This window comes from Anarrhichthys ocellatus, unplaced genomic scaffold (assembly GCF_004355925.1).
Source record: "Anarrhichthys ocellatus isolate YVR2014 unplaced genomic scaffold, GSC_Weel_1.0 scaffold24, whole genome shotgun sequence".
Classification (NCBI taxonomy): Eukaryota; Metazoa; Chordata; class Actinopteri; order Perciformes; family Anarhichadidae; genus Anarrhichthys; species Anarrhichthys ocellatus.
The window spans coordinates 10452293-10466886 of NW_022280054.1; the positions used below are offsets into that span (position 1 = coordinate 10452293).

General features: G+C 43.6%; 2 protein-coding genes across 2 annotated transcripts in view; one reads left to right on the top strand and one right to left on the bottom strand.

Annotated features, from left to right (window-relative positions):
• Nucleotides 1-1994, bottom strand: part of dpf1 (double PHD fingers 1) — a 36248-nt gene extending 34254 nt beyond the window's left edge. The window contains exon 1 of the mRNA XM_031860781.1: nucleotides 1653-1994. Coding sequence (XP_031716641.1) covers nucleotides 1653-1765 — 113 coding nt within the window. The 5' untranslated portion in view covers nucleotides 1766-1994. The remainder of the gene's footprint in view (nucleotides 1-1652) is intronic.
• A 1445-nt stretch (nucleotides 1995-3439) lies between these two features.
• Nucleotides 3440-10377, top strand: LOC116391082 (zinc finger FYVE domain-containing protein 1). Its single transcript, XM_031861335.1, has 12 exons — nucleotides 3440-3667; nucleotides 4359-4640; nucleotides 4831-5053; nucleotides 5162-5379; nucleotides 5507-5613; nucleotides 6545-6653; nucleotides 6790-6887; nucleotides 6983-7100; nucleotides 7296-7466; nucleotides 7610-7802; nucleotides 8159-8257; nucleotides 8467-10377. The coding sequence occupies exons 1-12, from the start codon at nucleotides 3551-3553 to the stop codon at nucleotides 8724-8726; spliced, it is 1995 nt and encodes a 664-aa protein (XP_031717195.1). The 5' UTR covers nucleotides 3440-3550; the 3' UTR covers nucleotides 8727-10377.
• Nucleotides 10378-14594: the final 4217 nt, after the last annotated feature.

The following is a 14594-nucleotide window of genomic DNA, read 5'->3' on the forward strand; positions in this document are numbered from 1 at the left end:
TATATATATATATATATATATATATATATATATATATATATATATATGTTCCATGCAAATCAGTCAATTTAATCCCTTTGACATGGTGTCAGGGGGGGCCTCTGGGACTAATCTGGCCACACTTTGGCTCTGCTTGGATGAGCGAAGAGGAGAGGAGGAGAAGAAGCTCTGAGCTACAAAAGGTCCCACATGACGGCCTCCATCCAGTCCACCTGTCCACTCCTGTCCCGTCACCACTGAACGTTACTGGATACCAGTTTATTAGAGCGTTGTTAAACCTCCAAATTATTCATCTCAAATCTTTTCTGACGCCCTCATTGAGATATGTGCTGTTAGTGAAATGCATTTGGGCAACAACAAAAACAGAAAAACTAAAATACCATCAGAGTACAATCACGGCAGCACACACACACAGGTGCCCAATCAGTGCGTTCCGGTTCCCTATCGGCTGTGAAGTGCTCTTCAAAGAAAGGCACGTACAGGGCAGTCGTTCATGGATTTGCACGAAATGTCGTCTGTGTCTGCATCTCAGAGAGGCTGACAGACAGACAGACAGTCAGACAGACAGGTCTGTATCCCATATCACTGCTCAGGTGAAACCTGTGCAGCATCCGACGTGCTCCCCTGTTTTTTTTTGCACACAAGTCTACGACTTTTCTTTGTTTCAAACTGCCTAAGCTGGATCTGTTGTGTGCTCACTCCTCGGCTGCATGTGAATATCGGGGCTATTGTGGTGCTGTTTCTTTTTTGTTTCGGCTCCCTGTAAGTACCCGCTGACAGACGCACATCAGCCACCTTTTTTGGCCGGGAGCCCAGGCGGGCAGCAGGCGTCTGCATTCCGCTGAAACCAGTCTCAGGAAAACAACACACAAAAAGACCCCCCCAAAAAAAACCTGCACAAAGGGGATTATTTCGGGAGAAACTTCACGGGAAATCCATCCGTTTAAAGACCCATTTGGTAGAATTAAATGCCCGTTAAGATGCACGATAAGTGTAAAACGCCAGACCGCAATTTAGATTCCATTATGGGCTTTATTATAGGCGCTGAAGATGAAAGCAAGTCTCGGAGTTAAAGCCGTACTCCAGCGTATTTACCTCGGCTTATGTATTTCCGAGAGGTCCGGCAGTAAAGGTAACGCTGCAGCCAAAAACCCATGCAGCGAGCTTCACCCTGCCTACCTGTTTACCCCCTGTGTCCCAAAAATGTGCTCACAGGTACGGTAAAGCCCTCTAAGCTCCCTGCCTCCCCGGCCAGCCTGCCACTCCAGCCTGGCTTTGACCGTGATCTTGGCTTGGCTACAGTGACAAGGGACACACCGGGTCACCCAAATCTATCTCCAGCATTCCTTCATATCCCTGCACACACGCTGCTGTTGGCTCAAATGATCATATGAACTGCATCGGCGCGCACAATAATCCCCTCGTGCCAAAAAAAACAGACCCCCCCTCCTCGTCAGCTTCAAATCTAACTTTTCTTTTAGGCTGATTCGCGTTCGCTGACATTATCTCCATCTATGCTGTATGCATTGCATGTACAGATGTGTTGGTAATCGTGCTGAGAAATAGCTGGGAATGTAAGGCTCGTAAAAAGCATGACAGCATGCACAAATACGAAAAAAAGCGCAAACGCTCAGGAAATGTGTTGTACTTACGATTTGAGGGGGTTCTGCACCGCTGTGGCCATTTTGATATAGTATGATAGAATGCAACACTGCAGAGCCCGGTATTGTACATGTAATGTAGCTGCTATTCCAATTTCATTCATTCTCTGGGGCTGCGGCTGGAGCGAGCAGCCAATGGGAGGCGGGAGCGCCCTGTGACAGCTTTGGGGAAGTGTAGTCTTTTACGCATGTCAACATGAAACATGCTGAAGGGAAGCGCACTACAAGTACCAGCGGGGATGGCGGTTTAAGTGGACCACAGTCCCGCCTCGGACTTGTAAGAGCAATGCCATCCCCCGGTTCTGAATTTATTTAAATACAAATAATTGAAAAAAAATAAAAAAAAAAAACGTCTACAGTTATGTCAAGGTTGGGTTGCAGGACTGTCTGTCAGTCTGAATATGCCAGCTTCTCTAATGCATTGTTTCCTTGTCTGGATGATGAGGATGAGGATGAGGATAAGGATGAGGATGATGATGGGCGAGGTTGAGTCTGCACTGGCCAGTCCCAAAATTGCACCACATCATGTAAGTGGCAACTTGATAGGAAGCCTAAATGTCCTACTGAATGAAGAGAAAATAATATTAACCAATTATTTTTTATTATTTTTAGTAATGTTTTCTTTGCATATATGTACTTTGGTGAGTGTTGCCTGACCTGTGAGCTTATTATAGGGAACAACTAGTACAATATTATATATATACAGAAAATCATTAGCTTCATTTCCTTAAAACATACAATCCACATTCAAAGCTGGTCAACTAAATTACTAAAGAAAAGGCCTATCATATTCAATTATATAGGCTATTACCCTTTAATTACAAGTATATACAAACTATTTTAGGGCATATTAAGAGACGCTGTGTCTACATAACCTTACAATAGTGGTGGCATGTTGATAGACCCGTGGTTAATCTTATATTATCTGTGCTAGGTAGCCCTGCACTGAGCAGCTTTAATTATTCATTAATCAGGGGCGATGGGTTGAGAGTAGGCCTATAATTGATTCTTTCAGACATTTGTCTCTCATGGATGAGCCCGCAGAAAGGCTGGGACCCTCTTCAATTTCCTCATCCATCCATCCTTTATTCCTTCCTTCTTTAATTCCTTCTTTAAATTCCTCCCCAACATGCTTTCCATCCCTGCTTGGAAGGAAGGAAGGAAGGAAGGGAAGGAGAAAGGAAGGAAGGAAGGAAAGTCTGTAGGTACTGTTTGAGCAGCAATGCTGGAATTTCTTTCTCCATGTCCTGCTCGCAGCAATGGCGCCGCTCCGAAGCCATTCAGTGACATGTGATATTTATAGATCTGTGCTAACAAATATTTAATGAACATTAGCAAGCCGCTCTAACATGGCACCACTGCTCCAATAAAACACTCTCTGCCAGTTAAATAGAAACTTTGATTCAGTGTTGCTGTAATTATGAGTTAGTTGCTGGTTTAAATAACTCATATTGTTCAGCTTTATGTAGCCTAGTGAAACCAACATATGAACTTCAACTTTACTTGGTTTGCATGAAATGATTTAAACTTTAAAAATCTTCTACAAAATATTGACATCATTTATGGGTCTTTGAAGTCATCATTTCATCTAATTTCATGCTATTTTTATCCTCTGATATCGGAAGTTTTTTTGAATGGCGTGTTGGCTGTCATTCTGCCTTTTGTCCACAGGGTGGTGCTGGTGTACCAGACACGACGCTGACCAAACGTACGCACAGTGCGTCTTACGTCACTCCTGCCGTGCTTCCCTTGGCTCCTCCCACAGCGTCATCGGTATACACGCGCTGTTGTTGTGATTGACGGACGGGGGAGAGGAGTCATGTTTAACTTTCGTTTTTGCCTCTTTCGCCGTCGCAAAATATGTTTTTTAAGTAATTAATTAAACAGCGATGTCCGAAATACTGATGAAAGAAATGGAGAGTATCTCGATCGGTCCAATGAAGGCAGAGGAGTGTCCCGACGGCGGACGGAGCTTCCTGCTGGTGGACGAGCAAGAAAACGTCCAGGTAGAGTTAAGCTAACGATGCTAACAGCTAGCCGCTAAGCTACACAACACACATTCTGATGAAGGCCACCAACTGTCGGTTTGTCACCGATGCTAACAGTGACAGTGCTGATAAATAAGACGTATTAGCTTTTAAAAAAACGAGCTAAAGTGAAGTAATATTTTTTTTAACTTAAATTGACAGATGTTTACTCCACATAATAACAACACTCGTCGTGTTTAGCACGTAGCAAATGGACTCCTCACTGGGGAAGTCTTAGGTGAGTCATGTCGCCCAGCTGACACCTTCTCATGTATTTGTTGTGGCAGAAGGACAAAGTGCAGGCGATAACGAGGGGGTTGTTGTACTTATATCCATATAGTCTGGGATGTGTTGTGTGTGTGTGTGTGTGTGTGTGTGTGTGTGTGTGTGTGTGTGAGAGAGAGAGAGAGAGAGCAGATCATTGTTAATGAATATACAGTCCTCATTTCAAAGATTTCTGTCTGCACTGAATGTAGATAGTCTCTAATATAGTGGCTAGGTCTTTGTTTAGTTGTGTGTTAAAGCTCCTTGTCACCCAAGACAGAGTTGTTCTCAAATTCAATACGCTTGATTCAATGAAGTCAGCAGGGGAGCCAATTATATCATGTAAAGATCCGTTTTTTGAACACGCAAATGACTCTCCACTCCCCATTTTCTTCTCCCTCCAAAGGTCCGCGACGAGTCTGAGTTCGTGGACCGACTCGGCTGTGGGGACGTGGCGGGAGTCAAGGTCCTCTCCATCTTTGGCAACACCGGCGACGGCAAGTCCCACACCCTCAACCACATCCTGTTCGGCGGTGAGAGCGTGTTCTACACCTCCAAGTCCCCCAGCTCCTGTACGGTGGGAGTGTGGGCCGCCTACGACCCCACCCTCAGCCTGCTCTCCCTGGACACCGAGGGCCTGTTGGGGGCCGCAGCCAATCAGAACCAGAGGATGCGGCTGCTGCTGAAGGTAGTTTTAGTGGTCGCTGTATCGGTTTTGTTGGAATCGACTGATGGCTGGATGTATTTAACTCTCCTTATGCTCATACTGTAACTTCTCTGCAAAACCGTGCACACTTGCATCTGTATTCTACTTCTCCATGTCTCCTGTTTTAGATGCTACGTAGCTCTGTATATTTATCCACTCCCTTGTTTACCAGGTGTTGGCGTTGTCTGATATAGTAGTCTATCGTACGCGGGCCGAGCGCCTCCACAACGACATGTTCCAGTTCCTGAGCAACGCCTCGGGGGCCTACCTGAAGCACTTCACCCCGGAGCTCAGGGCCCTCTCCAACCGCTGTGGTATGGACGTGCCCCTCTCTTCTCTTGGGCCAGCTATCATCATCTTCCAGGAAACGACGCACACCCAGTTACTCGGTCATGGTAAGGGAGGGGAATATACTTTTCTTTGCATGAATATACTGTAAACACAGTTCTACGAGCATGATTCTTTACCCTCTTACAGGATTAATGTTTACGGGTTTCTTGTAGATTCTAAGGGGGCCGGCAACGCCGACACGCTGCTCCAGAAGCGTTTCCACGATCTGGGTTTGGGGACAGAGGCCTTCAACTCGGTGCAGTACGTTGGCACTCAGACCATCACGCCTCCCACTGACTACAGCAGGCTGCTGGAGGCCGTCAGGCAGCAAGTGAAGAACACTCACACACGCTCCGCCCGCCAGCCCGGGATAGTGTTTCACGCACTGGAGGTGAATGGTGGATTTAGAGAAATTGAACAGAGTTGAAGACAGTTTTGTCTTGCGGTCTCTTATCTTGTTTTGTGTCCACGTTTCCTCTCTCCCATCTCCCCCTGGCTTCCTTTTTCACGTCCTTAAGGCCCTAAGTGAGCGTTTCTGTGGGGAGCTGTCAGACGATAAGATGACCCCCCACTCCTTCTTCCCAGACGAGTACTTCACCTGCTCTGCTGTCTGCCTCAGCTGCAAGTAAGTTTCTTTTTTGTCTTCAGTTTTTCTCTTGGGTCTGAAATTTTACAGCCACTCTTCTGCACCTTTTGCTAAATTACATTTCTTACATTCTTCAGTGCTCCCAAATCCCTTTTCTGTACTTTCTAAAGATAAAAAAAATATTCTTTGGAATAAAAATAATGATGTGAATCATTTGGGTATTCAAGAATGTCAGAGATGGCTGGATCACACTTTTAGATTTATTTCTGGGCTGCAGATGTCAGAGTTCACCGATGCTTTATGGGAGATGAGAGATCTCTTGCCCCACTGCTCGCCAATTCTGTCACTGAACAGAGCATTAACGTATGGTAATACGTTAATCTGAATATTGGCCGATATTATGATGGTTAAACTGTGTAATTAATCCGCGGTTCACATGCTTGCCGAACCCCCACCGTACAGTCTCCAGTTTAACAGCGTTTCTTCTGATGCTTAGAATCGTACTGTGGAGACGTAGTCGATGTATTTTTATACGTCCTAAATCATGACTGGTGCAGATCTCTAATTTCTAAATGTTTCTCTGAATGTTGTCTCTTTACTTGAGTTGGGGAACATCCTTCCTCTTCAACATCTTCACACAGCAGTTAAAGGCTTTTATTGCCAGATGGAAACACAAACAGAGATCTTTCGTCTGCCTCTGGCTGAATAACAGATTTGGAATTTATTCTCTTAAAGCAGAAGTCTGTTGTTGTTCTTCTAGATGTCTCCCCAGTGGGACACATTAAACGTGATGTGTTTTCCATATTTGTGGAAAGGAGATGGAAGTCCTCTTCTCTTTGTGCGTCTTCTGGATGCAAAGCTGAGAGTGGGATAAATCCTAACGCTGGTTCTGAACGGAGCCGGTCCGCCTCACTGACTGACGTCTGTCATGTTGGTCTGTAAAGGTTTGCTTTCTCTGTGTCGTCTCCAGCATTCGCTGTAAAAATGGAATGAACCATCTGAGAGACAGGGTGCCCCACATGGCAGATGGACTGTGCCAGTATGTACACCAGTACAACAACAAGGTCCTTATCTGTAAGGTAAGACTCCTTGCGCCAGCTGGGTCAGGGGAACTGGGTCCCAGTTCAAAATGTGATGTTTATATGGTTTCATCTCACAATAAATAACACACTACGCATTACAGTTTCTGTATTATTGTCTGTGTCGTCTCCCCAGAGGTGCTATGAAGGAGGAAGAGAAGTGATTGTTTTGCCCAAAACGTCAGCTTCCACTGACAACCCGTGGTATGGACTGGCCAAGTACGCCTGGTCAGGGTACGTAGATATGCACACACACACACACATGCACACCTTTTCATTGCCTTTCATCCGATCATCATGCATGTTGTCGTCCCCCCCCTCTCTCTCAGCTATGTGTTGGAGTGCGCTACCTGTGGTGTAATCTACCGCAGCAGACAGTACTGGATGGGGAACCAGGACCCTGAGAGTGGCGTGGTGCGATCTGAGATCAAGCATGTCTGGGAGGGGGTGAGTCCTCCACGCTTCTTATACAAGATCACTAAATACTGAGATCATTGTTTCAGCATCTGGTGCACGAGATTACTAAGAGTTATCTTGCATCCATGTTCCTCGAGGCCTGTCATCCCTCTCTCCCTTCTTGACTATAAAACCCTGCAACCCTCTCTATTTCAATTGTCTGCATTCTTTCTTTCTTTCTTTCAGTCGGACACCTTTCTGACCAACCACCAGAACGCTGCCCAGAGGGTCCTGGACGGGATGAACTACGTGATCCAGTCGGTGTCGGAGTACAGCACCGGGCCCACCAAGGCTGTCGCCGCCTGGGTCACTGACCAGGTGGCACCGCCATACTGGAGAACCAACACCGAGATCACTGTGAGTATGAAGAGCTGAAGCCGAGACAAAGCTGTTAATTAGAGTACAATTAAAGTTGTAATACGCAAGGCCACATGTGAAAGAAAAGGGCTACCATGCAGAGCCTGAGAGTGTTGAAGGTTTTTCTACCTTTTGAACTCGAGGCCTGTCACGGCTGTCGGAAAGTGTTCGAGGAGGCGGAGAGGAAGCACCACTGCCGGTCGTGTGGCGAGGGTTTCTGCCACCCCTGCTCCGGCCACAGGATGCCGGTGCCGGAGAGAGGCTGGGGCAGTGGGCCGGTCCGGGTGTGTAAGGCCTGCTATCAGCAGGGAGGGCCAGCAGACACCAACAGCCAGGGTAAGACACCTCCAACCAGTCAGTGAATCTCAACCGGCCGCTTTGTGTTTAATTACAGAGAAGTCATTTTAATACAGCAACAAATATTAATAGATCTTTATACATTGTGTGGTTTCATGCCGAACAGGGTTAATAATGATGAATAGGCATTTCATTTTCAAGCATCTTATTCCTTTAATTTGTCATTTCAAAGCTTAACTACACTTAGATTTCCATTTAAATTAATTTACAGAGAGCATAAATCTCTGATTTTGTGTATTTAAATGCGTATTGTGTCCGTGATGGCTGCTTACATGTATTTATGTAATCTGCTTCTGTGTCTTTCTCTCACACACACACACTTTTCTTCTCTTCAGTGAGTAAGGTGGAGCCTCGTGGGCTGATAGCTCGCAGAGTGACCGAGGTGGCCCAGTCTACACTGGACCTGGTCACCACAGCTGTGGACTACCCTCTCTGTGAGTGCAGCGGCATTTCACCTCTACACACAATAACTCTGGGTTAAATGGCTTTTGACCAATCAGATGTTTTGTTGAACATGATTCTAATTAACTTTTTTGCAGTACAAAAATACATTTTTTGGTCTGGAAATGATCCGTCCATCATGAGTTATTCAATAGCAGTTTAGAGATTCACAAATATCTACCGTTCCGTCCACTCTCCTCAGGTTTTATGAAAGATGTGGCTCGGCCGGACTACTGGGTGCCAGACCAGGACATCACCCAGTGCCACCAGTGCTCCAAAACCTTCACTCCGGTGATGTCCAAGCACCACTGCAGGGCCTGTGGACAGGGCGTGTGCGGCCCGTGCTCCACTCACGTCAAGCCTGTTCCCTGCCGAGGCTGGGACCACCCGGTGCGAGTGTGTGACGGCTGCCACGCTTCCTCAGATGATCCACACACACACAAAAACACAAACCCGCTGTGAATCCTGCTGCTGCTGCTGCTGCTCCAAGAGGACGAGGAGAATCGATTATGCAGCACTAAATGGCGTCAGCCTTGTTTTAGCGTGAAGAACGACGGGCTGTTCCGGTCTGGTTTTCTCAGTGCTGACTTAGGATCAGCTTTCCATCTCATCTGCAGCGGCTATGAGGTAAAAATCATCATAGATCACCGTCTGACTGGACACATGTGATTTTAATGAAGACATGCAAACTCCTCTCAGTTCCCGTCATAACAGCAGAGCTTTTACTCTCAACTGAACTCAACTGTAGTCTCCCTTGTTCCGTCATTTGTGTTTTCAATTTGACCAGTTTGTCTGCTGAAAATGAGAATATGACGAGAACAAGTCAAAGGGAGGCACTGGGAATAGTGGGGGAGATCTGAACGTTGGGGATTTTGAAACCGGTCTGTTTGAAAATCAGAGCATCGAGCAGGAAAGTAGGGATTGTGTGAGGTGATCTTTGTTTCTATCCTCCCCACAATCATCCTCTTGATGGACGGAGGGAGGAAACTAAAGCAGTTCAGACTCTTTGTGTGTTTCTGTGTTACTCTGGACAGAAAGATCGACAGTGTGCCTTCATGGGAATCTTCATTCCCATTTCTATAGCTCATAAGAATAGTTTTCGGGGATTCTTCAGTGTAATCTACAGCCTCTTACAGTTGTATCTACAGTACGGGGAAACGGATAGGAAGAGAAAACCTTTAGCACAACACATTATAGACATTCCAATGCATGGAGATACCTGTGTACTGATGTAGAACACTCTGTTGAGCCACTGATGCGTCAGAAAGCTCTCTTAATATAAAGGCTGCACTCGACTGGACTCTTGAGCTCAAATCACTTGTGTGGTGTTTATGGAAACAAAAAGAGTTCCTCTGTTTAACATACTGGATAAATGAATGCAGTTAATCTCTGTCTAGAAATAATCAAGTCATATTTTAAAAGATGCCTTCCAGAGAAATCTGGAAATTGACAATCTTGATTTTTCTTTCTTAAATCGGACGTGTCTAAATAAAGGAAACAAAGGAAGCCTATGTGTAAATGTATCACACGTACTGCCTTCCTCTCTAATCTCTTCGTAATAATCATTTCATAGCATTAGTGTGAAACACAGTAACCACATGACAACAGAAAGACGATGTGGCAATAACAAAGACAACTGCTTGTCACTCAAACAATGATCAATCTGCTAAATGAGTGAAAACTATCTGATGGTGAGGCTGAAATCTGTAGATAGATGTGTGTGTGTTTTCACCCAGCAGGACACAGTTTGTTTTAGCCTGTATTAGAAAAGACATGTTCGTATATATCCCAATCAATAATACCTCTGTTTTGCTTTTCTTTAAAGTTGTTAATGTCAGGGAGTTATTTAGCTAATTCTATGCACAATTTGGTGATACTGTACTACGTTCTTTTTGTTTGATTATGTTTTCCCATCATAAAAACCACCTTTAGCAGCGTTCATTTCTTATGTGGCTGCAGGTGGAAGAGACGTTTGTGAACAGCTCGTTCTCGTGTTTTTATATAAAAAGCTTAAAAACGAGGCTGGATCAGTTCTTTCCCATTTGCATTAGCAGTAAATATGTTCCGTTTGTTGTCATATGAGATGAGATTAAAGAGTTCCATGCAAATTCTACTTGGTGGAGTAATACGTGTGTTTTCTGTACATGTTACTGGCACAGAGGTTCCTTTTCCTTCAGGCTGTGTGTCAAACACACATGAGCTTAAGTTCAAGTCAGGGTAAGTGAAAGCAGGTGGTGTGTTTGTCTGAACATTCAAATTATGTTTACGTCTCTGAGAACTTGATCTTTCATTTGTGAAATTATCAATAAACAAACACAAGATGGAAGTGATTACCTCCATTAAGTCATTCTCCTCTCTGTCTTGGTTCCTTATAGTGAGCGATGCAGCATCTCAGCCTGTTCACACCTGTTTGTTGTTTACTCCTCTTGTTGTTTGTCTTTGTATCTTTCTCTCTCAGAAGACATGAGACTTTCCTCCAGCTGGTTTACCCAGAGAATCTGTCTCTCTCTCTCCCCCTGTCTCTCTCTCTCCCCCTGTCTCTCTCTCCCCCCTACAGTGTCTGATTCTAGGTTATCTAAAGTTCATGGTCCCTGATGTCCAGCGCTCTAATGGACTAATATCCATGAAGCAGTGTTCATTTCCTTCACAAACCAATTATGCGAGGCTAAATTGACTTACGCCTCACAGTCACAGACTCCTACACAGAACGTCAATGTGGAGACAATAGACAGGAGTGTCTGTATATAGACTGTAGAAGCTATTCTGTATGATAGAGCACACATCAAAGTATATCACTTTTTAAAATGATTGACATAACATAAGAGGTATATGAAAATATATTGAAGTAGTTTTATTGGTTATTGAATTGAGGTAATGATCAGCTGGAGATTATAGTGTTCTTTTTATTTACTACTACAGCACTTAGCCACTCGGTGCTCATTCCTGCACACACTTTAAAGTTACTACGCTGTAAAACTGATTTATGTGAACCTGCACTTGTGGAAAGAAAGCCTGAAGTTTAGCTGAAAGGTTGTGTTGGTATAGACAGGCTGAGGTTTAGCCTCTGGTGCTGCTACAGATACATTGCGTTTCTTCCCCATGTGTCTCCACTCTGTTATTCCTCTGTGTGGTCCCCGCAAACTGGAAATATCCTTCAAGACTCGTTCAGGCAGTGATGACAAAAACCACCAGTTTTCTCTACAGGCCTCTGTCCAAAGCCTGGTCTGAGAGGCAGAAACAAGCTCGTTATGTAATTGCATTAAAAACGTCATAAAAAATGTCTTGCTATACTATGTCACGAAAAACAAAACAAAAAGTCATAGTATCGTATGCCATAAAAATCTATTGTAAGTATTAGTACATAGTACATAAAAGTGTAGTATGTCATCAAAAAGTCACTAATTTATCATTGTATTATCATGAAAATGTCATTAGTAATGTCTTACTATATATACTATGTCTTGAAAAAAATTTGTATAGTATGCCATGCAAATTACATAAATAAATGTCATAGTATAGCGTGTCATAAAACACTGTCATGAAGAAATGTCATCGTAAATATGGCTTAAAAAAAGTAAAAAAATAATTATTACAGTATTGTCATGAAAAAGTCAAAAAATGTTTTACCATTATGTCACGGAAAAAAAAAATGCGATGAAAATTGTATGTACAAATTGTCATAGTAAAGTATGCCATAAAAACGTAAAAAATGTCATAGTGTTGTATGGTTTAAAAAAAGTCACAAAAAATGTCATTATCGTATGGCTTTTTTACAACAATTCTATGACGTACTACAGTATGACGTTTTTGTGACATTTTCATGACACACAATACTACGACTTTTTATGACTTACTATACTATGAAAGTTTTTTATGACTCATTATAACTATGACATTTTTACAACATTTTTTATGTCGGTACTGTGACGGTGTCCATCAGTGTGAAACAGTGTTTGTCAGGCAATGTTATGCCTCGAGACAATTTAGTATGAGCGCGATCTGTAAAGGTTACTGGTACCACTGCAAGTCTTCTGACATGCGCAGTTATTAAACAATGACCTCAAAAGAATTTAAGAGTCTTGGCTCTTAAATTCTGGTGGCGGGCCTACTGTAAAGCATGAAATATGTTGTACGGTCCATGTTGTGCTGTCCTGTTTCTACACAGGGGGGCGCTAGATGAGCAGAAATACTGTAGCTGCGCCATGATAAATTATACATCAGACCACCTACTGTTAACTGTCCTGGGTGAGTCCCAGCAGGGGACCTTACTATAAAGCTGTCCTATTTGGAAGTCAGGAATTTGCATCGTCTCTGCGACTAAGTTATTCATGTTTCAAGAAACCTCTCTTCATAAGCAGAGCTGACACGACAAAGATGGTGCGGGGAAACGTATCAAAATGTTGTAATCCACAGTGGTTTACCTGTGAGTCACATGTTAAACCAGCAGAGGTGATTGGGTCTGTATATGATTACATATGTGTGTTTTGTTTGCAGTGATGATGTCACAAGTCATAATGCATCATCACATACTCAGAGGAGCTTTATTCGATTACATAAGCATAAACAGTTGGATTATTACAGTTTAATCAGAGCTCTATAATGTTAATAGAGATGTCATTTTAAATATAGACTTATATATTAGATATGCCAAACGGGGAGTGAGCAAGTGATTGAGGTTGTGACTGAGCACTCAATTGACTTAGTCTTAAAGACCTGTCATCTCCGTGCCCTTTAGACCTGTTAGGACTGCAGTCCTGGTCCTCTCTGACACCCAGCGCTGATGAGTGACAGCTGCTGGGAGGGGGGGGGTTGGAAGCTGACACTGTGAGCGTGTGGACTGCAGGTCTGGGCAAAGATAGAAGTCTCGCCTACGTTTTTTCACAGTCCTTAACCCTCAACCAACCATCTGTTGTTTTAAACAAAGAGGTTTTTTTATCTTTAAATCTAAAAACTGCCATTCAACACAGTCTGACGGCAGTTTGTGAAATAGTCACAAAATGCAATATATTGGTTTGGTTTTACAGGGACACAAACTCATTTTTAATCGTGACGTTTGAAACACTTTTTTTACTTTATCAAATGAAAGTTAGGTTTAGGCAATAAAATCACTTAGTTAGGTTCAGGAAAAACATACTGGTTGGGATTGAAAAAACTACGTACAGTGGGGTTCAAATGTTAGATTTAGGCAACAAAACCACATCAAGGTGTTGAACATCGGTCTCGTTGTTGAAAGTCATCATCTGTCTTTATGTTCAAAACTACATCACTAACTCTGATTGTTGCATACGTGAATGCGTTTAATTCGTGTGTCCACCACGAAAAAGAATCATTAATTGATTTTCCATTTGCAGTCTTTTCGTCCTGAGCGACATGGGGGAAAAAAAACAACGTACAATTCGTGTCCATGCACACAAAACCAATAGATTGCATTTCCTGCCGTGACACTGGGCTGAACCATCTCATGCGTTACACCGAAAAATCTCTATATCTGCCGAGTCAATCGCTGCGTTTCTGCCCTCAACTCTGATGGGACTTGTCATTTTGCGACGGGCCTCCGATGTCATAAGAGACAGCAGTGGTGTCAACACGTTGCCCGTCACAAATGCCAGAGTCGGGCACAGTTGTTGGATTCTGTTCATGTCTTGATGGAGAATGTGTATGTGTGTGTGTGTGTGTGTGTGTGTGTGTCCAGTGTATGCATGCCCTTGCCTTGGCATTTGAGGTTGCTTCAAACCCTGAGGGCCAAAGTCAGTATGTCTTGACTTGTGCATAGTTCTACACACACACACACACACACACACACTGCATGCAACCCCTTCATGGGAGCCTGTCATAGCCTGATTGCTCCATACACAAGCATTAAAATGGATCACTCCTTTACGTCCTTCCAGCGTTACCCTTACGGTTTACGTTATTTTCCCTGTCATTGTTGTTGGAACCAGCTGTGTACTAAACAATAGGCAAGCTGCTGCACTGATCAATAGCAAACACATGCAATTAATCAATGTAATTACTTCCTTCTAGCTTCAAGACCTGCAAGGTCACATTGCCAACACTGTATACATTGCAATTAGCAGCATTCGACCAATGTGTGTGTGTGCGTGTGTGTGTGTGAGACTGAGAAACAGTGATGGAGTGCAAGAATTCTTGAAAGAATTCCTGATATGTCACTTAAAATGCAGGTAATATCATATATCGGATCTCAGGTAAAAGCTTTTATATACAATGCAGTGTGTGCATGTGTGTGTCTGTACCTTTCTGTAATGAAGTAGCGATAGAAGGATGTGTGTGTGTGTGTGTGTGTGTGTGTGTGTGTGTGTGTGTGTGTGT

Excerpts from the sequence above, each read along its gene's own strand:
- LOC116391082 (XM_031861335.1), top strand. The coding sequence starts at position 3,551 with ATGTCCGAAATACTGATGAAAGAAATGGAGAGTATCTCGATCGGTCCA. Across the intron at positions 5,054-5,161 it reads CACCCAGTTACTCGGTCATG|ATTCTAAGGGGGCCGGCAAC; the intron begins GTAAGGGAGGGG and ends GGTTTCTTGTAG. Across the intron at positions 6,888-6,982 it reads GCCAAGTACGCCTGGTCAGG|CTATGTGTTGGAGTGCGCTA; the intron begins GTACGTAGATAT and ends CCTCTCTCTCAG.